The 25,822-nt window shown below is 35.8% G+C and overlaps 1 protein-coding gene across 1 annotated transcript in view; it reads left to right on the top strand.

The window, feature by feature from the left end:
- Positions 1-25,822, top strand: part of DIAPH2 (diaphanous related formin 2) — a 179,276-nt gene that overhangs the window by 134,618 nt on the left and 18,836 nt on the right. The window contains exon 27 of the mRNA XM_026848817.1: positions 11,014-11,149. Coding sequence (XP_026704618.1) covers positions 11,014-11,149 — 136 coding nt within the window. The remainder of the gene's footprint in view (positions 1-11,013; positions 11,150-25,822) is intronic.

Here is a 25,822-nt window from a genome sequence, read left to right as displayed (position 1 = left end):
ACTCTGGGTTTGAACATGCATCTGAGACTTGCTCCTAATCCATAGCATTTGCTGCAAATCAGTTTTTTCAAAATGTTTTAAGAATGCACTTCTTTGTAACATCTGTTAGTATACCACCCACAGACTAATAAGCTTTGCAAAGCTGTAGAGAGGTGGCAGATCTCTAGAATCTGTTTAAATTTGCTAAGCTCTAGATTGTGAAAGTCATTGTCAAAGTAGTGAGTTGTGTGAGTCAGTTCATTACGAGTTGAATTTTCAGTGGAAGTCAAAGGTGGGTTAGGGTCGTAGCAATCTGAAGCTCATTTTTTTAAATTCTCCATCAGTAGGTAAAAGTTTCAGAAGCTCATAACTACTTTACACCTGGCTCATTTCTAAAACCTTTTCATGTTAAATGAGATCTGTAAAATTCCCAGTTTAGTAAAATGTTTAAGTACATACTGAAATCAATCCTGTTAAATCCAGCAATTAAACCAATGCCAGAGAGTTTTGAGCATATACCTAAACCTAAAACATGTGTTTAGCTTCACTGTGATATAAGTATGTCCTGGTTTGGGCTGGGATGGAGTTATTTTTCTTCCTAGTAGCTGGTACAGTGCTGCGTTTTGGTTTTAGTGTGAGAGTAATGCTGATAACACACTGATGTTTTAGTTGTTGCTAAGTACTGCTTATCCTAAGTTAAGGATTTTACAGTTTCCCATGCTCTGACAGCGAGGGAGTGCACAAGAAGCTGGGAGGGAGCATAGCCAGGACAGCTGGCCTGAACTAGCCAAAGGGCTAATCCATACCATAGGGCATCATTCCCAGTACATAAACTGGGGGGAGTTGGCTGGGGGATGGATCACTGCTCGGGCATCAGTCAGCAGGTGGTGAGCAATTGTATGTGCAACACCTGTCCTTTCTTGGGTTTTATATCTCTCTCTCTTTCATTTATATTACTTTTCATTACAATTATTATAGTTATTTTAGTTATTAAACTGTTTTTATCTCAAACCATGAGTTTTGCTTTTTTTTTTTTTTTTTTTCTTCAGATAAAATAGTGGATCAAATAATAATAATACTATACTTTTCATATTTAGGGCTATTTTGAAGAAGAAATGTTTTTCAGATTTTATTGATTTAGTCCTTTTCTTCCATTGAAATTAAACAGAAAATTTTATTGTCCTTGAGGACAATTGCAACCTGATACATTTTGGTTTGATATAGTTACAGACTCTTATCAAATAATGATTAATCAGTTGCCTGAAGCAAGATGCCAGTTTGTTCTTTCCTGTTTTGGTTCTTCACGTTAACCTGCTGTCTCACAGAGTTTATATCAAATGATCTGAAATATTTTTAATCTGTCAGTTTCTGAATGTTTGTTTCTGCTGCTGCTAGAGTATTTAAAAATATCCACCAAATCTGTCATGCCTACATTTGAAAGTGGACATAAACTTCCTTTTAATCAGATTGTGTGCTTCGTGGAAGTTGTATAAAATACGTACTTCAGCATTAGATAGGAAATGTTCTTTTACACAGTTCTTAAATGTTTCAGATCGTTTGCTCTGTGGGCACCCCCTTTAATGCAGATAGTCTGAAATGTGAGTTTTGAGTCTAAAAAAACCAATGTTGTAATAACATCAACCATTATTACTATTATTACAACAATTATTACATTATTACAATATAATGTAATAATGGCATTTATGGACATAGTTGTTATGAAATGTAGAGAAGCTTTTTCCTTCAGTGAAGTGGTATTTTTTTGTATGTAGTAGACACTTTTAAGAGTGGTGATGGCTTCCCTCCTATTTGTGTAAATGCAGCTCTTTGAATACGGAATTAAATTTTTAAATTACATTATAAATGTATTTAGGGAAAAGGGTTGTATTCAAGTAAATATTTAAGCAGATGTAACTCATCAACTGGCAGTATGAGAGATGGGTTCTTCTATAAAATCTGTGACATAAACCGCCCTTTTGTATCAACATTGACTGTTGATTGATGATTACTGTGTTCCTGGGATCCTTTCGAGTAACGCTATCATACAAGATCCAGAAAGTGAAAACCTCCCCAAAATGATATGACATATTAAATGATCAGTAAACGAAACATTTTTTATTGTGGGACTACTACCCTGGTGTTTCATGATTTTCTAAGATTGATGCCCTGTACCAGACAGGAAATAAAACATTTGTTATGTTGCCTTCATAAGAAAAAACTTTTACCACAGTGTATTCAGCATCTTGAGTATAAATGTACCTGTAAGACCTTTTCTTCTTTCTTTCATTTGTTTGCTTGTAAGTTGCTTCAAAGTAAATTTCAAGCTCCATGACTCAGGAATGGTTGTTTTTCTGTGGCTTTTCTGAAATGTCCCTTGAATAGAGCAGGTCACTGGCTACAATAATATAAATCAATGGATATACAATACATAAATTAATACATAACAAATACATGATTTACTATGAAATGCAGTACATAGTCAAGCTAAATTCCCAGCTTTCAAACTCATAAATTGAGTCTGTAATTCAGGAGTGGTTTAAAAGAAAGGCTGTATTTATTCATTATTCTCCCTGGTTATTTCTCTGGGAATACAGTTTCTCCCTTCTGCCTAAAAAGTAACAGTTCTTTAATGTAGTCTGAAAGATAACCGTTTCTTAGCTAGCAGGAAGCTATGAAAAAATAAAGAATAATGAGCAAGAAGTATTTTCTCCAGTGAAATTTCCCAGGAGGTAGTATCAAAAGTAAAACATTGTCCTTATTAACAGGCAGTATATAGCAAGCCCTTCCTCCTCCCGCCCCAAAAACCTGCACAAAGACCCTTTTGTAAGCTCTCTAAATTTTCATCTGAGTGCAGATGTCCGCCTAGTGCTGAGGAGAAATTTTTTCAACCACATTATTGAACAAATCAGGAATTAGGTGTAGGCAAGGAAAGCTTAGAAGTAATGCAATCAGAAGGAAAAAAAATCACGTAGAAGTAGTAAGTCATCAACTTTACTAACAAGCCGTTAGTACTACTAGATAAGTAGCTACTCGGTGAATGATATAAAAGGTAAGGATGTCAATTATATTGGAAGATATCCCAAAGATTTAAATAATAATAAATTAAATGGAATTCCAGTACATTGCATTTGCAAGCACTTAAAGGTAGGCAGATCTAAGAATAACGAGCAGCATAGATGGGACTGGGATTTGTTTCTGACAGCTTGTTTCTGTGGCGACCTGGTTGCTCTTGTGGATGGGTAAAAGCAATAGATGTCATCTTTCATGGTAGTGATGCCTTTGATTAAGTAATATTTTCAGAACTAATATGGGAAAACATGGTCTAGAGGAAACTATGAAGTTAAGTTTTTTTCTAATCTTGAAAAGGAACAGGATTAAAAACTTTCTTAGAATTTTTCATTTGATAGTTTTTAAACAGAGTCTGCATCCAGTGCTGATGGCAGTGAGTCCAACTGAGTAATGTCTTTATTCCCAGGATCTTGGAAGTTTATAATATTTAAATGAGGATTTTAAATCCTCTTTCCACTCTGGAAACCAGGCATACATAGGTCAGGAATTCAGCAATTGCAATACTTAAGCTGTGAGTCGCCACATGTCGAAAACCTCTTGGAAACCAGTAGACTTTATTACCTGCTGTAAGTGAGACCCTTTGGCAAGATTCTAAGTCTAAAAGAAACCCTCCGTAGAAGATGCTTGCAGCTGCAGATGCTTACATCTGCACTGAATATATATCTTAAAAGCTGTTGTGAGTTAGAATGAATCTGACTTCTCTCTAAAACCTACACAAGAGTGTTTCATATAGCTTAGCCTCATCATTCTGTTTGTTCATATATCATATTAAGATAATTTGATAATTTGAATCTGTGTTTGCCTTAATTGTGATTTCAGATTGATCACTGCATTATTGCAGCTTCAATTAGCTTGCTGATGTTGTAGTAAATTATACCTCATTCACTTCCTTAAGTTCATATTTGCTTGCTTATCACGTTTAGGAAAATCCAAAGCAAGCTAACAGAATTGGATTATCCTGTCAAAATATAATATGAAGCATGAAGTGGAAGGTATAAAAAAACTCAAGAAAAAAATTGCAGATGAATAAGCGTATCCCCTCAATGTTGTTTTTTTATATATTTTTAATTTCTTTGGAGTGTAATGCCACACAACCTCTAGAACACTTTTTCCTGATATTTTATCAGCCCTGTCTTAAAGGAAGCATGCAAAATATTTTATTTTTTTATTTAAATCCTTTATGTGAATATACACTGAATTGTGTGTAATTCTCACAGTCTCTATTAAAATTTTTAGGGCATTTCTAGCCAGAAACTTTGAAACTTTTCAGCAGATTATATTCAAGGTCCTTCTGCTTAAAAAAAAAAAAAAAAAAAAAAAATCGATTTAGGCTTTTGTAGGAACGGATTTTACAGATTTACCTTAGAGTGAATTTTTGGTGAAGAACCTAAAGGGTTATCCTTGCATGATGATGCAGGGCTTTATCAGCCAACTTATTGCTTTTTCTCTTCCTTGATTCAGAAAGATCCCTTTTTGAACAAAACAATAATTCATCTGATGTGGGCCTTGGTTTCTTTTGTCAGATTGTACCCAAAATAGCTAACATAAGTTTTGCTGGACTTGTTAATTTATTTTTTTTTGGTGATAACATTAATACAGTTTTGTTAACGTGTGAGTTTATTCCGGTATAACCTGAATATATTCAGGAACAACCTGAATAGGCAGGCAGGTATCCAGATAATGATTTAAAGGAGCTATTAAAAAACATTCTTAAATCTGTCCACTTGAGGGCTATTTAGCAATTATTCAAATGTATACTGTTAAGTAATTAAGACATAGAGTATAGTTTTTCATTGTTAGCCTTAAACTGTCTGACAAAACAGTAAACACTGAAAACCTCTTCTGCCTTGCACTGCTAGACAGTTGTGTTTTTGCAACACAGCTGATAAGCCATCAGCAAACCCCTTCTCCCTACCTGAATATACAAGAGCAGCTACACTTGCCAAAAATCTTAATCTGTAATGACATGCCAAAGACATTTCATGTCAGATGTAATGGCCCTGATGCATGAACCATGGGGCAGTATCCCAAACATAATCTTTTCTACTTACTGTTTCATGACCTCCCATCAGGAAATTAAATTTGTCTGCTCTTGTTTAATACCAGCTCACTGCATCTCTTTTCCATCCTTTTCATAAGGATAACAATGTATTTGAATATGTTATCCTCCAAGGAATACTCATGAAAGATCTTTTTTACATGTAAACTGACTGCTCAATCTGCTTTATTTTAACTCTATTTCCGTAGATTGATTTCCAGTTAATCTGAGTTCGTTGTTCCTAATGAATTATGACTGAAAAAGATTTTTATTTTTTTTTCTGCAACTTCAGTTCATATATTTTACAATTGCAAGGCAAATTTAGGGAAGGCCTGAGGGATCCCATGCAGCCTTCATTATTGGTGCATGACTGCTTTGTAGCCAACTGCATCTTTAATATCCAAGGAGGTTTGTGCATTACAGTTTGTTTTCTTTCTTTCTTGTTTTTAATAATTTACGTTTGAGAGACTATTTACAACCATGTTGGTGTGTGAATGTTTGTTTGTCTGTCAAAACTTAGGATATGTGCAGAATGCAAGAGATACATTAATTTTTTATTTGCTTCTTAAGGAAGCCAAGCTATAAACTGGCAGTCCTGAGAACGAGACCCTTATTTCAGTGGATCCTGATAAACACAAGGGGGAACATGAAGCTGTGTGCCCCTTCAACTAGCTCCCTTAACAAGTGATTATATCCCTTGCTGAATCTATTTCTCTGAGAGACAATAATCTGGTTTTGGTTTTATTAAAAAAAAAAACAAAAACAAAAACAAAAACAAAAAAAAACCCACCACACTCAAAGTTCCCCTAACTTTTATATTGCAGTTGAACTGGCAAAAATACTGAGGGTCCTGAGTAGCATATCAGAAGTAAGGGTTGTATACATTAAGGTACTTATGTCTGTTGAGATTGTCTTGAAAATTATTTCACGTTTTGCATACACTTACAAACGCTGAGAAGACAGTATCTAGATGAATACTTACCAAAATGTTTTCCAAAACTTCTGGGAAGGCTTTTATTCTTAACTCTGGATTGCTTCTCGCTTTGTGACATTTCTCTGGCTTGTTATATTAGTTTGTTCTTATCCTTTAATTAGGGAATAAATACAGTTGTGTATTGTGTACCTACGAACGCTAGTATGCACTTTGTCACTGTTGAGCTACATTGCAGTAACAAAACTGCAGATTTTTCTCCCTTCTTTTAGAAGCAATGCCAGTTACAGAGCTGAGTCAAAACTCTCTTTACCTTTATTTACAGTCATATTCAATCAGCTTTGAAGAACTATGATCAAATTTGTTAGCAATATTATTTCAAATATATAGTGTGTTTATAAATACAGATGAACATATATTTTTCTTTCAGCACATAACTTGAAAACATCTGGGAGTATGTTCTTGCAGATGATTTATTTCAGGCTTTCATCCAACTCTGACTTAATGTACAATAGTAAGTGACATAACAAATATGAAATGGTTAAGAGTCCGACTGCCTGATGGAGAGTAATAAAAAGTGCATTCCAGGTGGTTTGGTTCTGAGATACTTTAAAAAAGGAAAGGGGTTGTGTGCACGAAATGGTGGTGATGATTCAAATAGGTCATCCTTGTTCTTTTTTTCACAATATTAATTTTGAATTGGTATGTAGATGAAAATATATGTTAAATTTCAAGGAATGTGGCCTAAAACTATTTGGGTGGGTTGGAGGTTCAAGAGAATTGGGGATGGCAGGAAAGTATCCACTAAATATTCCAGCTGTTACTGGAGTACTACAGCAACTTTAAGAGTAGATAAGACACTTTTTTCTTTTTTTTTTTTTTTCTAGACTAGCCCTTTCATGTTGTTAAGAAAATGTTTCTGATGCTGTATGTGTGTGGTGCTGCATTGCACTGCCAGTTCTAAAATGACCAGTCTATGGACTAAAAGCCCCAAAAGAGTGTTGGCGCGATGCCCTGCTGGGATTTCTCCTTCCATCCTTGCAGAACACCTAGTTTCACCACTGTACAAGGTACCGGGTGTTAGTGCCCATTTGCTGCAACCCCTATCTGTTGTAGCAACAAGTTGTGTGGAAAAAGCTCTAGTATTTCACATTGGTACCTAGTGGATCTTTACTTGCTGTTCCCAAGTGTTCCTTTATAGTCTGTGGAAAGAGGCTCTATGTGAAAGTACTTTAAAGCATTTACACCCTGGAAGAAAAGAAAATACTAGGAAATGTGCATTTTGAAGAAATAACAGATAGGCCCATCTGCTCTCTTTGTGCTGCCTGTGCTATATTTGTTGAAATGGTGGGTTTTGTTTGGGATTTACTTGTATGTAGATATGCATGTATATGAAGGGATGGGTGTAGGTAGATAAAAATAGGCACAGTTATCCATATTTTGTTATTTTATGATTCTTCAGGAATATTAAACCATTATTTTGAATGGCTTTTCTTTGAATCATCATTGGTAGCCAGCATATTTAATGAACTGTGATCTGTATTTTCATATATCTCCCTTAGGGTAGGACTTATAGAGTCTGGCTCAAAGTGAATTTCCAGATACACTAACTTTGGAACTTGTTTAATTCAGTCTACTGTAGTCTTCCTTTTAGAAAATGTGACAGAATCTATGATCTAATCATAGTATGTCAATGGCTAGTGGACTACTAGTTCAGCCATGACATTTCTTATTTGCTTTCTCTTGTAAGATTGTGGGCATTTACTTTCATTACAGCCTGTGAAGTTGCAGTAAAATGAAATCTCTGTCAAGTGTGATTGAATGTGCAGAGACAGAAGTGTCCAAAAACAAAAAGGATAAAACATTGATTTTCTCCTTTAATTCTCTTTTCTCTTTTCTGAAAGAAAAGGTGTTTCTCAGTGCGCTCGGTTACGTGATGGTACAGCAAATGCAGTTCTTGATCCAATTTTCAGGTGCATCCACAAGTAACATCACTGATAACTGTGGTATCCAGCATCTCTGCAAAACAGTATCAGCTTTTAAGGAAGGGGCTGTATGTAGTATTTTACCTCAGTAATGTCTTGAAATGGCATATGCGCAGCGAAGTAGTCTGTCCTTTGCCTGAGTGAATGTTCTGTATGTGGAGGCATTTGGGAGTCTTAGATTACAGAATAATGACATCATTTATATAAATCTTAACATTTAAAGGTACTTTAGATAGGGTTTTGATTTGGAAGTGACAGTCTTTGTCCATAGTTTCTTCCTAGCATGTACACAGTAAAGTGAATAGTTATCTTCATTTATAAACCTTTGAAATGTAATTTTGGAGGAATATATAGAATAGTATATAATACAAGTCTGCCCCAAATTTCTTAAGTAAATTTTACTTGTAAAATAATAACTGATGTGTTGTCTTGGATTTTTACAAATACATCCACAAATAAATCATCTTCTTCGTGAATATATATGATTTTCTAGTTTTTAAGGCATGCATAAATTGCATAGGAAATAAAGTAAATATTGGCATGGAAACCATTTATCTTATGCCCAGTACTTTGTAAATATTGATTATTCAGCTTTTTAAGCTGAAACTTCATTAATGAGCATGTGCCGTGTTAATTCCGGACGTTTTTGAATCCAGTATCTTTACTGTTATTAACTATTTGTTGGTCATAGTGTGTTGGGACTCCCGAAATCGTTAGGTAGAGGATGTTAGTATACTGTGAGAGGGAGAGGAAAGAGAGCAATAAATTTGTAGCTGTTGTGAATATAAATAAGAAAATTATCCATAACATTTATCATGTCTGTCTATCTGGCGTTAGGTGAAATTCCATCATGATGGATTTCAGTGAATTTCTTCATGATAAATTAATCTTAGGGAAGGCAAAACTAAGGAGAAATTTAGGATCGTGGGGAACAGCTTAAGGGAATTAAAATATTTCTCTTTTTTGAGAGAGTAGGCACCGTAAAAGGAGTTAGGAAGGTTATTTGTGAGAAGAAGTGATCAGGAAGTGTGATGTGTCCGGGTGCTGGCAGCGGGGGCTGCAGGACCTGCGCTGTGAGGGGAGGCCGGGGCTGCCCCGGGCTGGACATGACCAGGTCCCGCCATTTCTGAACAGCTCCGACAGCCCCACCACCGGGCCCAGCTGCGCCCAGCACGGCAGCTGGTGGTGGCTCTGTAAAATCCTGTTTAAGAAAGAGCGACGTGTTGCGTGGCAGTGAGGGGGGGAAAAGTGTGTGGAGCAGCTCTGTGAGCCCCAGGGCCAGAGGAGGAGGGAGGAGGTGCTCAGGCCCCTGAGCCAGGGTGGCCCTGCAGCTGGTGGAGAAGGCCCACAGTGGAGCAGGGTGATGGTGAAGGACTGGAGCCTGCAGGGAGCGCCCACAGTGGAGCAGGGTGATGGTGAAGGACTGGAGCCTGCAGGGAGCACCCACAGTGGAGCAGGGTGATGGTGAAGGACTGGAGCCTGCAGGGAGCGCCCACAGTGGAGCAGGGTGATGGTGAAGGACTGGAGCCTGCAGGGAGCACCCACAGTGGAGCAGGGTGATGGTGAAGGACTGGAGCCTGCAGGGAGCGCCCACAGTGGAGCAGGGTGATGGTGAAGGACTGGAGCCTGCAGGGAGCACCCACAGTGGAGCAGGGTGATGGTGAAGGACTGGAGCCTGCAGGGAGCGCCCACAGTGGAGCAGGGTGATGGTGAAGGACTGGAGCCTGCAGGGAGCACCCACAGTGGAGCAGGGTGATGGTGAAGGACTGGAGCCTGCAGGGAGCGCCCACAGTGGAGCAGGGTGATGGTGAAGGACTGGAGCCTGCAGGGAGCACCCACAGTGGAGCAGGGTGATGGTGAAGGACCGGAGCCTGCAGGGAGCACCCACAGTGGAGCAGGGTGATGGTGAAGGACTGGAGCCTGCAGGGAGCACCCACATTGGAGCAGGTGAAAAGTGAGGAGGAAGGAGCGGCCCAAAATGATAACATCACATGGGGCTTGGGGGGGAGCGTAAAGGACATGGGAATGAAGGAGTGGATTTGAGTTTGACAGGAATGGGGAGAGGTTTTCTTTTTGGTCTTTGTTTCTTACCATCCAACTCCATTTTCATTGACAATAAATTAATCTTCACCAAGCATTTTGTCAGTGACAGTAATTGGTGAGCAACCTCCCTGTCTTCCTCTCAATCCATGAGCTTGTCATTTTACTGTCTCCTCACCCTGTTGAGGAGGGTGAGTGGGAGAGTGGCTGGGTGGCTCTCTGGCAGCTAGCCGAGGTCAGCCTACCACAGCAAGAAATTGAGATTCATTTCCTTTGGAAAAGGAGGATATCTTCTAGACCAGATGGAGACAAGATCATGGGAAGTGGCTGTTTGTTTTGTTTTTTAATTCAGAGATATTCTCTTATGTTTGTAGCTTTTAGTTTGGTAGTTTGTGTAACCTGTTTACTCAGATATTTAGAGTAGAGTAGGTTTAGAGTTTTAATCTATAAATTCAACTGTTTTCCATTACTTTTGATGTGTGTTGTATATTTAAGTGATCCAGACTGCTTTGGCTATTTCAGTTAAAATATTTCAGGAATTGTAGCTTAAATTTTAGTAACTGAGTTTCAATTACTTGTATTTGAAGCCCATTATAGTGGGAATTAGGCTTCATCCCCACTCATTCTTCCTAACAGCAAGATGCATATTTAAGCTAGACTTGAAGTCTTAATAGAAAAAAAAAACCACAACAACATGTTGCTGCTGAAAAATTTGGACACTGTAAAATGCAAAGATATGTCAGTTTTCATTTTTCTGATTATCTGATAATGCTGATGTGTACAAATAGCAGGGTAAGTTATGTTTCCTCTAAGATTTTTGAAGACTCTTGAAGTATTGGGTGGGTGCCAGTCCTTGTTTGGTTTTCTCCCTTATTGGATGAATACAGTATCTGTGAAAACAAAGTTATTTTTGTTATTCATTCTAGTTTTCCTCAGTATATAGACACCTATGTTCATTTTCTCTATTGCAGGAGGCATTAAAAGAAAACAACAAAAGAAGAGAAATGGAGGAGAAAACTAAGAGAGCCAAACTGGCAAAAGAGAAGGCTGAACGAGAGAAACTGGAGCGACAGAAGAAGAAGCAGCAGTTGATTGATATGAACAAAGGTAGGGCATCATTTTTAGTAGAGAGATTTGTTAAAAGAAAAAAAATAAGGACTAACAAACTGAAGGCTATTCCTGATCAATATAAAAAATTCTTGCTGTCTGTTTTGAAAGCTGAAAAAAAAAGGTTAACTTTTTCAGTGAAAATTCTATTTTCTTTTAACCTACCTGATCATGTAAATCCATATCAGCCGTTTAATGTGTAATGTTCCTTTCAAGGCGTTTTGTTGTGAATTATTGACTTGTTTTCGTTTGTAGCAGTTAATTGATTTTTTTCATATGGATTTACTTCCAAGAAGAAGTATCTTACTTGCTTTGCTTTTAATTTCATTCTGTAAACGTCTCTATAATCAAAGGTAGTGTGGCAATTAATGTCTTTCTTTTGGGGCTTGGAGGCTCCATGTTATAACGGATGTTCTCCCAACAGTCCTCTTAGGAGCTAGAAAATCTCATTGAGCTTGGAGCCTAAGTAGAGAGTGACATTTCAGAATGATAAAAACTGATGTGTTGAGCTTGTCAGTTGTGTGAATATTGTATGTTGCATGAGGCCACCCTAAGAGAGAGGACAGTAAGAATGCAGTAGGAATTGGGTGGTCCTGAATGATAATGATGCTGTGCAGATTTCCGTATGGTTGTAAAATGCAGCCTTTATTCTTTACCTCTTCAACTCCAGAAGGCAAGTAGAGGTGGTAAAACGGTACATTGGATTGTTGAGGCTGCAATTTTTTGTTCAGTTTCTGTGAATGTGTGTTTATCTGCTTATCTGACCTAGATGTAAAACACTTGTCCTTCTTACTTCTTGAACAGTATGAACAGGTACATATTCATGGAGAAACGCTGTTTGTTTTTCGGTTATGCTGACCTTTATGGAAGATGTGATCATGTATTAACTTTGTGTAAGGATGATGTTGCAGTAAACAATATAATTACAACAAACTAAAATAGTGCTATGCTGGAGATTGATCGAATGGGCGTAAATTTAGAAATAACACTGCCTTTCAATGGCATATATGCAGCATCTGTAAAGTAAATTTATACAAGGATGAAAAATAGTGGAGAAATACTAGACCAGTGAAACAGACTCACTGCAACATGTAAGAGGATGACTCTGGAGGTGAACACAGAGCCATGAAGAGACAAGGTAGTGGTCAGAATGTCCATCACTGACAATGCTGTAGCACAAAAATATTGTCACATCATACTTGGTGTGACATATATTTAAAATACCAGTATTTCTGTCGTATCAGTAAGTTTCCCATCACTAGTGAAAATCTATGACTTGTGTGTGGACAGCCAGCCCTCAAGGAATGTTAGCCAGCCCACCTCCCCTTTCTGTTTGACAACCGTGTTTCTCTAGAACCTGCAGTTACACTTGTATCAATATATCTTAAAAATATATCACCTATTTAAGCATTGCTTTGACTGAATCATATTTACAATGATTTCAGCAGGTAGTGCTGTTTTATCTTTATTGATACATGTATACAAGCATTACAACTTCGTGGGTTTTTTTCTGCTCAATTTCACAGTTTAAATTTGGTAAAAATGGAAACCAAATATGAATCTGAAAAAACAAACAAAAACACGAAAAAAACCCCAACAACAACCCAAAACAAAACAAAGTGAGAACAAGGTTTTTTTACAAGTGGAAAATCTTTCTTCGGTGATCACTTTCTATGTACTATTAATTATATTTTAAGAAATCATAAATTAGATTTGATACTGTATTTGCTGATTGTGATAAATTGTTTTTCCCAATACTTCATTCTTTGCATTCTGAGTTTAAAAACTGAATTTGTATTTATGTACTGTAATTCAAATACTGTGATAGAAAACAAATTATTTATGTGGGAATTTTAAAAATTCTGGTGTGTTTGTGTACATCACTTTGCCACAAAGCCTCAGAGTTTTGCTGTTTATTTGTTTGGTTTCTGTTGGTTTTGAAGTGACTTCCCTCAGGCTGGTTTGGAGGGTTTCTACAGTGGTACCACAAAACCTATTATTTTTGTCCTTGCTTGAAGTGGCAGTGACACTGCATAGAACTGTAGCTTAAGTTTTAGTGAAGAACTCTGTTGTTTTGTACAAATGACAAACTTCAATTTCATACCATATAAAGATTCATCCAATAATTTCAGTTTAGCTATAAACAAAATATAAAATTTAAGTGCAGGCGATGCATAAATACATTTTCTATATTTTCTGAAAATAAGCTTGTGGAGATATCTAATGAGACTCTTCTAATCCATTCTCTTAGCATTTGACTAACCGTTCTTTAACATCTGTCACCTGACCAAAAAGAAGTCCTTTATGATATGGACAGGCACCTTTCTGTGAGTAGAAAGAAAGTAGTAAGAAAAACTTAATCCCATCATTACTCTCCTCTCTAGCACTGTGTCTGAAGACATACTGGGATAGGTTAGTTTGAACTACCACTTAAGACAATGTAACATGTTTTATTAGCTACTGGAAAGTATGAGAAGACCATTTGGATACTGTTGTCAGTGAATTGGAGTGTGTTTGAGGGCTGTAACTAACAGTCTGAAGTTATACCTCCTAAAATTGCTTTAGCTCAGTTGTTGAGAGCATCCTTGTCTACATCTGTTAAGCAGGTGAGGTGTAGACTGTGCTTAGCTGTAATATATATGCCTCAGTATACCCATAGCATTTTCTTTTTTTGTCATGAAAGTCTTCTCTGATCAGCAGGTACCAGTTTAATTTTGCATTATATTTCTTCTTTATTGAAACTGCAAATATGTGAATAACTGCACATGGCCAAATGCACCGAAATTGCCATTTAAATAACTGATGTTGCTAAGTTGGTGAAACAAAGTTAATTTAATACTGCTAAAATAATTTTTCACAATTTTAAGTATATTGAAGTAACTATTTCGCATATATCTACTCTATTGCCTTGGTAGTAGACAGGGGGATAGCTCCATTCCCACTGGATTCCATGACATTGATATTCAAATAACTGCTTTTGCTAAGTAACTATTTTTTTCTTGATACATCTACTTCTGTATGCCCATTGCTGCTTATATAAATAGTTTGTAAATTTGTCTAAGTGAATGTGACACAGAAGACTTAGAGGAAGGAGGCAGATGTCCTCTCAAGCTGTCATTTTGACAAGGTGATTTTCACCCAAAGGGTGTTTTAACCTAACTCTCTTCCATTTATTTCTCTAGCTAGATCTTCAAGAATAAAATGTTAACGCACTGCTACAGCCTTTCAGGTCAGAGCAATAGGGTTCCTGCATTTTCTAGCCTTTTAGTATGTAGTTCTATAATAAGTATTTTTTACTTTTAACTGGTTACACAGCTATAACTTTTTTTGTGGCCACTGGAGAATCCAGATTAGAATTAATTAAAATTAATTAAACATTGCAGTTAATAACTGTTTCTTAGTGTAACTGAGAGAGCAGAAAACTGCAGTGTGGCTGGAATCAAGAACTGTCCTATATAATACCTAGTTATGAAGTAATCTCAGAGTTGCCAATATTTTAAAGAGTGGTTACCCAGTTTGCTCAGTGCTTTGTGTAACTGAGATGCCACATAAATACAATGGCAAAATATAAATCCTGCTAAATGTTCCAAAACGTGTAATGATGAATGTAAAAATATAGAAATGCTTTCAACACCTTAAATTTTGAAGTGATTCACACTGGACAGCATTGTACAAACTTAAATAATTCTAAATCTTAATATAAGCACAAATTTCAATTTTTTTGTGTGTGTGCAAAACTAAGAAATGGGCTGATAGGTAACAAAATCAACATATACCTTCTAAAATAAAATGACAGTAGGAGTTTATCCAACATATACACTTCTCTTTGCCTCAAGAAAACTTTTATTATATCAGTGTGTATTATTTTTTGTGAGTAAACACAGTAATACATAAAGGTTAAGTGGGTCTCAATTAAACAAAAATAAATATTAAATGAGATCTTTTGAGCCTGTGGTTTGTCTTGAGGAGAGTTCTATTGGAAGTTTCATCAGGTGTAGTCAACGTATTTGGCATTATTTGGAACAAAATTGTTGATAAAAAATGAGATGTTTTGGACAGGAAAAGGCTGCCTAATGGCTTGGGTCAGAGGCACCTTTTGTGACTTTCTATAAAGGCAATGTGATGGACAACGCATTATATAGTGCTTAACTTACAGAACATCTCAGAATGTCTGAGAAAAATTTTCACAATTTAACTTTTTTCCCTACCTTTGACCTGCTGAAGCATTTTTGAGGAAGATATTAATATCCATCTAAAAGTAGTTGTTTAAACACTGATTAAAAATTACAGGTAAAAAAACTTCTCAAAATTGTCAGAATTGATTGAGTGTGGCCAAGAGAAGCAAGTTTTTATATTGTTATGGAATTATTTTCTTTATTGCATTAATGTTTTTCAGTATAAATTTTAATCTGTTCTTAGTGAAAGAGTATTTCAGGTATCATTGATTTTAAACTACACCTTAAAAGAAATTATAGTGTGACGTGTTGTTTAATAATAAAACCTCCATGTTAAAAACTGTTACTCTTATATATATTTGCCATTGTGCAGTGCCTGAACATCTCTCACTGTGATCTGTGGTGGAGTACATCTGTGATGCAGTCGAAACCACAACAAGGTGTTCTGGCCACTGTTGTACTCTCATAGTTCCAAACAATAGCACTGTGGATGCTCAGCTCCATCTCCTCAGTTTGTAGCTGTAGGACTTGGGAATACTGGGTCTTTTCTGGTGTTCTTTTCACTCTGCTATTATTTATGTTGGATCTATTCCTGGACTAGTAAGGTACTTCTCTATGCCTGTTTTCCTGGTGAAGTATTGAGATACAAAAAGACTTCAGTGACTTATCCACACACCTCAAGATCTTAAATTTCACAGTCTCCATCACAAACCATTCTTTCTCATTACAGGAGAGAAATTCTGTAGGAAACAGGCTTAATAGTCTCTTTGCTTCTTCAGCATTCACTAGCTCTGTGGAAAGAACATTCTTTATAGCTGGTTTTCAGCAGTGTTTCCTATTTTTTGAGGGCTGTAGCAGACTGGGCTATGATACATTTATACACAGTCTTTCATGACTTCCATCTGACTTAACATCTGCAGAATTTTTGCAGCATTGCTTCCATGTGCATATCTGAACAAGAGAGAGGAAAAAAGAACTGAAGACAGCTTTCTAGGAGCTGAAGACCATATAACAACAATTCTGATGCAAATGTTATTTAATCAGAAACAGTTTTGCTCCTCATTATATCTGATTACTATGGCAATTAAAATCACCTTTTAACTACCAGTATTAGGATAAAAGATAGAATGAGCTTCCTCAGTCCCAATTAGTATTGAATTAATTGTTTTGAAGATGTATTAACATTCTCCCCTAATGCAGATGAAGATAATGGAAATGAAGTTCTGTGCTAGAGGTTGATGGATATTCCTACTTTCCCTTTTCAAGTACTCTTATATAAGAATTCATACGCAATTTATTTGAACTGAGATGTGCTCCTATCGACAATAATTCTGTTGTGTTTCCTTGAACTGTTACACTTGCATTGGCTGTTGCAGGATACAATTCAAGAAGGTTACTTCTGCTACAGTTTTCTAATGATTCTGTGCTTTCCTGTTTGTTTTGTCATTCTTTGATGTCCTTTAGCATAAACAGAAATCCATACTAAGTTTATTTCAAGGTACATGTTATTTTGTACACGTTTTAACCTTAATCCTTTGAATTTATATATTGGCTAGTGATTGCATGGGGTACCTGGAGTGATAAAACTTGGGGCTTATTTACATTCTCCAGATTATTAGTTTATGGTTCTGGATACCGATGAGGCCAGCGTTACAATCCTTAGGGAAGTCATTATCTTTCATATTGATGTCGATGGTCTGTTTTGAATATGCTGCACTCTTCCTGAAATACAGTATTCACAGGAAAAAAAATCAGATGGAAATTTACATTATGCTTAAATATGGGCATCTGTAGAACCAGGATGAGGTTTGATTTTTCTTCTTCAAAGCAATTATGCATGAGTTACTCAAAATTTTTAAGATCTGTTTATGCAGGAGTTTGAAACCATTTTGAGAATGGTGGATGCCAAAAATTACAGTAAATGTTATTAATATGGGTCAAAAGCAGCTCAAGAGAAATTCATAGAGATGTGAGCATGCACAGATAATTAGAAAGAAATTAGAAATTAAAATTTAATCTCACCTTTAAAATTTTACAATGGAAAAAATTGTGTTTGTTTATGGATATGATATATGCTACCTTCCAAGTAAACTGATTTAATCAGGTAATTTGTCAGGGGAAAAAAAAAAAAAAATTTAGACTCTGTGTAATCTGAGGTTGGAGTAATTGCAGGTGAAGAAAGGCAGAACAAATGGATTCTTTTCTCTTAAAAGCAGGTTTCTTGGGGGCTCTTTACTGAACAGTAACAAATGGTAACTGGTAGCCTTCAAAAAGCAGGTATTGTTAATTTTGAAAATACCTGTAATATTTTTTTTATCTAAGTGCTATGTGACATTATATTCATATATTTTATAGACCTTCCAGTGTTAAAAAGTATTTCTGAAACAATTAAATAGTTGATCAACTAACGTTTTCGTTAGTATAAGGTTTGTTTGGGAATCAGCAAGGAGAAGAATGTATGTAGAAATATCGTGAAATGGAACTCTATTTGACTATAATGGCTGGACAAGTTTGGTGACTAAATTCTGTCTAAGTGGAATGGTTATGTTTTTCTGTGGTTGTAGTATCTCATTTCTAACAGAACTGTTAAGATGCTGCCTTCATGAGAGCAGTTTTCCAAATTAAGTAGGGAAGAATATAATGTTGATGAGCCTCTTTCTACCACTGTATGTTTCCTGTTAAACACACCCCTTCCCAGTTGTTTAACAGTACTATAGGTAAAGTTCACTTCATAAATTAGTGATAATTTGCCAATATATATAACATGATAGATCTTTCTATATGAAGTATTGAGTAATGAAAAGTTATAACACTTCCACAAATGTTAGCGCAGTTTTGTACCCCAATAATTGTACTTAAATGTAATTTAAAAGGCTGATGATAAGGCAGTGTATACTTTAAAAAAAAAAAAAAAAAAAAAAAAAATTTATTTTAATGATAAAAGCCTGTTTTTTCTCAAATGTAGAGATCAAATTAAATTAACTTTGAATGTTATGACATTGATTTCAGTAACTCTTCGCTAGTTGTATAGAAATTGCTGGTCATTCGTGAGTTGTGCAATCCACCGACAGAAGATTTTAAAAATTCTCAGCATGCTGCATTTCATCTTTTAAAAGTGCAGCAGAAAGACTGACTCTGTTTCTGGACTTGTATCCAGAATATACATTTTTGTTCAAAGTAGAAATATGGCTGTGGGTTTTTTTAGACTTTGCCAGATGGGCGAGAAAGGTAAAAGTGTGACTTTTCAGGTCTGGAAATTTACATTTTTAAACCTAAGGAGACATCATTCGGCGTCATATTCCATAAGGTGAGAGCTGTAATGTAACATTTGTCTTGAGAGTACAGAATGTTCAACTTTACCACGTAAAAGATGATTTTCAGTGAGCCATCAAAAGCTAAAACCAAAGTATCTCTAGACAATAAAATATTGTAGTAATGAGAAAACTATCAACTAGAAACAGCAGAAAATTCACAGAACTAATAGTTGATCTGTACCAGTATAACAAAACAGGCAACTGTATAAATGAGGAAATTTATATTCAGGGTTGCTCTTTACATTATAAATGAGTTCTAAAACTATGTGTGGTTTTTCCTAGCATCTATATGTTTGTTATACTTTGTGATAACTGTTGTTCTGAGTGAAGTTTGCTGTGGTTGCAGCAGGGCTAGTCATTAGATTCCAGATAAATTCTATGACATATTGGGGTCAACAGTAAATTTCCTGTTTGAAACATCTTGGAATACACATTTAAATTTTCATAAGTTTTGATGTCTGTCTTATATTCTGATTCCATACTTGTCCAGTCCACCTGAAAGCAGTTAATTGTCCTGGAAAGCAATGTAGATTTCAGGACCACTTTGGAATCTGTGTAGAAAAGATTCAGAAACATGAACAAGTTACGGGTTGACATTTCCCATGGCATTTTTCTATCTACACATTCTTAGTGGGAAAATTCCTGAAATATCATGCTTGACTTCCCAGTCTCTATTGAAAAAAGGCAGTTCACAAAAATGAAGCTTAATGGCAATCCTTTGAAGAAATATTTTTTTCTTATTCAAACTGGATGTATTGTGAGGTATCATACTAAGAAAAGAAGTTCGTCAGTTTGGTCTAAACTAATTGCTTTGCTTTTGTTGAGATTAAATGTGTGATAAAAGTGAACATATACTAATAGGGCCGTCAGGAGCAGGCCAAGAATTCTTTAAGCTGATTGATGCAAGATAATTCATTCTCTATCATACAGGCATGCAGTTGGTTTTACTCTACAATAAGATGTATTTTTAAGAAGTTTTCTTTTTTGCAAACTCTGTAATAAGAAAAGGTAGGCTACAGAAGTTTTCTTCTAAAAAGTAGAAAGGCTCATAGAAAGCAATTGTCATTTGACAAATGTTTTGTTACGTGTCACAGAGAGGTTTTTTTCTGCCTATTTGACTTTGTAATTGTCATTCTAACATGAATTTAAGATCAACATTGGTCACTTCTGTTTCTGGCACTGAAATCTGATCTTTTCTGTAACATCAATTAATATAATTGGCTAAAATAGTTTTAGGACTTGGAATAATTTAATTATTAATTGGATGAGGTCACTACAAGATTAAAGAATAATAGTGTTGTGGTTTTAACCCCAGCTGGCAACCAACCCCCACCCAGCCACTCGCTCACTCCACCCCAGTGGGATGGGGAGAGAACTGCAAAAGCAAAAGTGAGAAAACTTGTGGGTTAAGATAAATAGGCAAAGCAAAAGCCACGCATGCAAGCAGAGCAAAACAAGGAATTCATCCACCACTTCCCATGGCAGGCAGGTGCTCAGCCATCCCCAGGACAGCAGGGCTCCGTTGTGCGTAACGGTGACTTGGGAAGACAAGCACCACCACTCTGAACGACCCTCCCTTCTTCCTTCTTCCGGCGTTGTATGCTGAGCATGACACGGTTTGGTCTGGGATATCCCTTGGCTCAGTTGGGATCAGCTGTCCCACCTGTGTCCCCTCCCAACTCCCTGTGCTCCCCCAGCCCACTCGCTGGTGGGGTGAGAGGCAGAAAAGGCCTTGAGGCTGTGCGAGCACTGCCCAGCAGTCATGAAAACAGCCCTGAATTATCAACACTGTTTCCAGCACAAATCCAAAACCTAGCCCCATAACTAGCTACTGTGAAGAAAATTAACTCTATCCCAGTCAAAACCAGCACAAATAGGTTAAAAAAAAATCAGGAAGAATATGAAGAAATCCCCCTTCCTCAGAATGAGTTCCTAAGACTGGTTTCTTCCCTAAAATACTGGAACAGTAGTTTAACTGTGAGCAATTCTTAAAAGAAAATTATTTTCTAATGCTAAAAGCATTTATAATTTTGTGCTGACTTATGTATCTGCTAATCACATAAATTAAAAGTTGCCTTCAAACAGTATTAGAGCTTGATGGCAGATGCTTTTAATTGTTTAGGTATGAAGTGGTCATTTTTCTTTCATTTTTTTCGAGTTGCACAATCTTTTCCTTCCCAGATAGAGGCACTATCTTCCCATTTTCACTAAGTAATCCATGTTAAAGCCTGTTTTTTTAAGTTTAGTGAAAGTTATCCTTGCAAGGGGCATAAGTCTATTCAGAACGAGGCCCCAGGAGTAATGCTGATGCATTTCAATTAAATACATTCCTGCTGAAGTAGACCTTGACCATTGTGACATTTTCTGAAAATGAAAAAAGTGTGCATTTCAAAAAATTGTTTTCAATAACCTGCCAGTACAACAAAGCACATTTTTTCTCATTCTATTAACTTTATGTAAGGCTGAGATTAGGTTATCATCAAGTGAGCTTAATTGGTATGTAAGCAAGGATTTGGCTTGTTTTGTAAACTGACATGAGGTATAGGTTCACTTATCAGTCATACTGTCCTAACTTGTTCTCGTTTAATTAAAAAGTAAATAACAGTCATGAGACTGTATTCTCGTGCACAATGCCGAGGAAGACTGCTTCCTGAAGATATTTATTATGCATGCAAAATGAATTTAGCAAATGAATAAAATGCAAATATATGAGGAGAACACAAAAACACACTTTCCAAAAGACACTGAAAACTGACCTTTTAAAGTGCATATATTGTAATTAAAAATTCTCTACTGATTATGAATAAAAAATCATGTTTAAAAGTTTATACAGGACACACATTACACATATGAAAAGTACTTAAAAATTCAAAACAAAACAGGGTTTGTTGCAAGCTGTGAATAGGACTATAATTTTGAAACCATTTGGAGAGGCAGGCAGGTAGACGGTATGTGTGACCTAATGTGGTATTTAGCTGGACTCTTCCAGTGAGAGTCCAAATTGATGAAAAATTTCCTGGGAGGTTCCTGTAAAATTTTGCCCAAATGGCTGTGCAGTACTTTTTATTAGTTTTTATTAGTTTAGAGTTAGTGTATTTGTAATAATGAGTACAGGGTGTTTTGCAAAGTACATGTGGGTATTGCCTTTACTGGAAAATGACAGTGCACCAGTAAAATATATGAGAATATTATATACTATAATAATATATGTGAGTATATTATATAATATACTATAGTAATCAGTGCAGACAAGTAAAAGGGAAGGCAGCGAAACACTCTGGAAACACGAGCGTGTTCCCAGGGCCTCTCAGAGCCTTAGCTGTGAATCTGAAGAAACCAAATTGCATCATGTTTTGGATGCATTGGTTGAGCTCTGTTTTGGCTTCAAGTGCAGTTTCTGTAGTCCTGAGTTATTCATGTAACTTAAAAAGCATAAGCAATGTTGTTACATTTACCATCAGTAGTGCTACACCAGTTCTTGTATTTCATTTAAGTACAGTAGTTGTCTTGGGAGTTTTTTATGTTCTAATCAAAATAGCCTTATTTCTAGTGCAAACTGAAAAAGCAGTCATCATGAAGGTCCTGAAAAAAATCTGCTAGAGGATGCTTATTCCACCTTTTTGATAGATGATAATATGCTGAAAGCTGAGGAAAAACTCTGTGTAAGAGGCCAGAAAAAGAAACTGAAATTGGACTTGCCAAGTTTCTAGTTCTACCAATCTAAATTAGAAACTTATGTTCCTGAATCCCTTCTCTAGTATGTTCTGAATGTTTTGAGCTGGGAAAAATGTGACTGTTTGTTTAGTGCATGGAAATATAGCTGACACTTGGAAGCAATGTTTAAATAAAACCTGTTCTAAATAAGATCTCACTTAAATTTACTCTTTGTGTTTGGTAATGGGAGGAGAGGAAAGGAAGTTTAAGTATTTCAATACTTTTATTCAAAAAAAAAGTGAGTAAAAAAGGGAATTTGAATATTCAAATTTTTTTTTTTTTTTAAATAGCTAATAAGTAGTAAGCTTGGCTTCAGGGAAATTGTTACTTGTCATCTTGAAGAAGGTAAGGACCTATTTTTAGAGGAGAGAAACTAAAAACTCCCATGAAGTTGAAATCGTCAGAGACAGCCACTACAACAGAAGCTCAAGAATGCCTACTGAATTAGAGGCAACCAAGAAGTTAAATATTCTCATCTTTATGGGAATGAAAGACATCTGTGAAAGAGCTCTACTATTATATACATTTATCATTCATGGTTCAGGTTAGTCCCTAAACAGAGCAACACTACCATGTTTTCTAGTGTGACCTTTCAGCAGTGCTCTTTTAATTGCAGAATGATTTTAAAAGCTTCATAGGGTGCAACAGGTTAAACACATTTCAGTTTCCAGTATCAAATTTTTGCAGCACTTTTTTTTTTTTTTTTTTTTTAAAAAAAAAAAAAGGCCCTGTTCTCCTGACTCAACTGTAGCTTTTATTGCTTCTCAGGCTAGCAAAAGAATGATACTTCGCCTGTATATTTTTTGTCAACTTCTATTTCTATTTTAACCATATGAGTTATAAATAGAAAAGAATATTATTTTGTATTTAATACCAGGAGGTATGGATGTTGGGGTCTCATTTTGATGTTAGATGAGATTTGTCAGGAAGTGATAAAGGAATGTAATATTGAGAAAAGGATTCTAAATCTAACTTAAGGGTCATTTTTCATAAGGTGATAGCAAAGAGAAATATTTTATCTTCATCTCCATGTTGAAATGGTTCCTCTGTTTCAGAGAAAGTGTTGCAACTGAGAAAATGGCTACAGAAGCAGGTGAAGGATTACATTTGCTCTGTGAAAAATAAGATAAAGTAAACATTCTTCATCATTCTCAAGTATTTGTTTTCTACCTTTATAACACACTCCTCATGGTTAATTTAGCAGTGTACAGATTATGCTAAAATAAATTACCTACCTATGCTGAGGAATCTTAGTTCTATGTCTGTGTCAGATATAGTCATAATACAGTGCAAGAGCAGGCTGTTTCAAATAATAATTTTTAAAACTGAAGATAGTTTAATCTGTCTGCTGTGTTCCAGAGGTAGGTTAAATGTCAGCTCTAGGTACTTATTTGTGTTGGGTAAAAGACCTTATGTGCTTGATGAGCTTTATCTCTGGACTGTGTTAACTGCTTGAAGTGTTTTTATGCAAATTCTCACACAGTGGATACAGGCAACATAATGCATACAGAAGAGCAAAGCATCTTGATTTTTTTAATTTTTTTAACATTTTCTATCTTAAGTACTTGCCAAAGAGAGATTTCTATGTAAGGAGGGTGACAACTAAAAAACTTAAATGTACATATAAAGAAGTGAGACGCAGTGAAACCAGGACTTGTGTCAGAGCGTGCTTGAAACTCTTAGTTCTTCATGTATTATTATGTCTTTATATTTTGATTTTATGTTTTACAGAGGGAGGTTTAAGGATTGTGAAATACTATTGCAGCAAATACTGCAGTAGCATTGAACATGCAAAGGCACATTTATATTTTACCTTTTTTGAAAATGTTTCTTTTTTCTGCCTTGTTTCTGATTATTTAAAATTGTAAAGTTAATACTGTTGTTCCATCTCTATGTGCTGTTCACTGATGGATAAAATATAAAGAATGGCTTGAGTTGGGAACAGCTTATCTATCTTTAGAAAGCTGAAGTTTAAAAATAAAGCTCTGAAAGTAGATGATGTGTTCTGTTTCTATCTGAGAGTTATTTCTCTGGGAAGTATTTTACATTAGAATTAAACCGCTAATTGATTGTAAAGTTTTGACTTCAGTGTGTTACAGGATGAAAAATTAAGACAGACTAGTCATGCCTGATTGTACACTTTCTAATATATTTTTGTCTTGATAAATACTCTAAACAAACAGTTATTGTTTGGAAGGACAGTTTTCCTCATAAATCTAAAGGTCATATCTACACTAGAAGACATTTCAAAATAAAAACACTTGCTCAAAAGTAAAAGCTTCGTTCACAACTACTTCTTCACGCTGTAATTTATGCGGCAGGCTAAGTGCCTCTAATTGGTTTCTTGCACTCTCATTGCCTGTATTATCATGTACCCTTTTTAAATGTATGCCATCGATAAGGAGTTGCAGATTGATGCCTTAGGTAGAGTGGATTGAAAAAAATCGTGTGATTTGCGCTCCTGTTACTGCTGCTGCTATATCACGTAATTCCTTTCAGAATTTTTTTGCTTAATCCTTAAAATCCCTAGACTTTTTACTCACAGTCTTGTTTGGAAAGGCATTCTAGAACATCTTTTTTTTGATTACAAACATACTTCCACTAAGTCAGCCTAAATATTTTCATGTTTGCTGCTGTACCAAAACAGCTGTCTCTTGGGGAAGTTATCTGTTGGGGTGAGTTTTTCTTCTCTTGGGACTTTACAGATTCTCAGCACAGAAGGAGGTTGTCATACCTCTTTTCAGTGACAGCTTTATGTAGTCTAAAGAAATTATGCTGCCTTAGGCATTTTTAGAATCCACTCCCCCTGGTTATTGTAAAGGCTTTTCCACTTGCGATTTGTCTTCTGTGAATGCAGTAATCCGGCTTGTATAGCACTATTATTGGAAATAGAGTATAGTGACTTTTTAACACACTGATCAGATTGGTAATTCCCTATTGTTTTTTTGGTCATCTCTTTATATTGGAGCTCTTGGTCATTTCTCAGTGAAGAGCTCCTGGTTTACACCTGAAGTTATACACCCTCATTCTATTTTTGTTCCTTTCATTTATTTCATCATTCCAAATCTTATGCTTGTTCAGTGGTATCTTCCAAAATGTTAGTATTTCAGATGTGTATGTCATCTGGTATGGCAAATTCACTAATTCAGTTTTCAGAAATATTCAGCTGTTTTGCTCTCAAATGTTAAAACTTCCTATCTATAAAAAAAACTTTTGTGGTTACTTAGCCAGATATTTTACTGATGATCATATTTTGCACCTTCCACTAATGAATTTGGCAGCCACTATATGAAATATTGAAGACCAGAGAAATGAGAGAACTTTTGTAGCCAGATAAAGTTGCATTAACAGAAACCATAAGCCATAAATTTAGTGTAATATCTTTGGCAGGACTATGCTCTCATATTCTTTTGTTCTGCTGTCTTCAAAACAGGTGAAGACTATGGTGGTACTTTTTTTTTTTTTTTTTT

This window comes from Athene cunicularia (assembly GCF_003259725.1).
Source record: "Athene cunicularia isolate RWA chromosome 4 unlocalized genomic scaffold, athCun1 chr4_part3, whole genome shotgun sequence".
Taxonomy (NCBI): Eukaryota; Metazoa; Chordata; class Aves; order Strigiformes; family Strigidae; genus Athene; species Athene cunicularia.
This window is presented reverse-complemented; position numbering and strand designations above follow the sequence as displayed.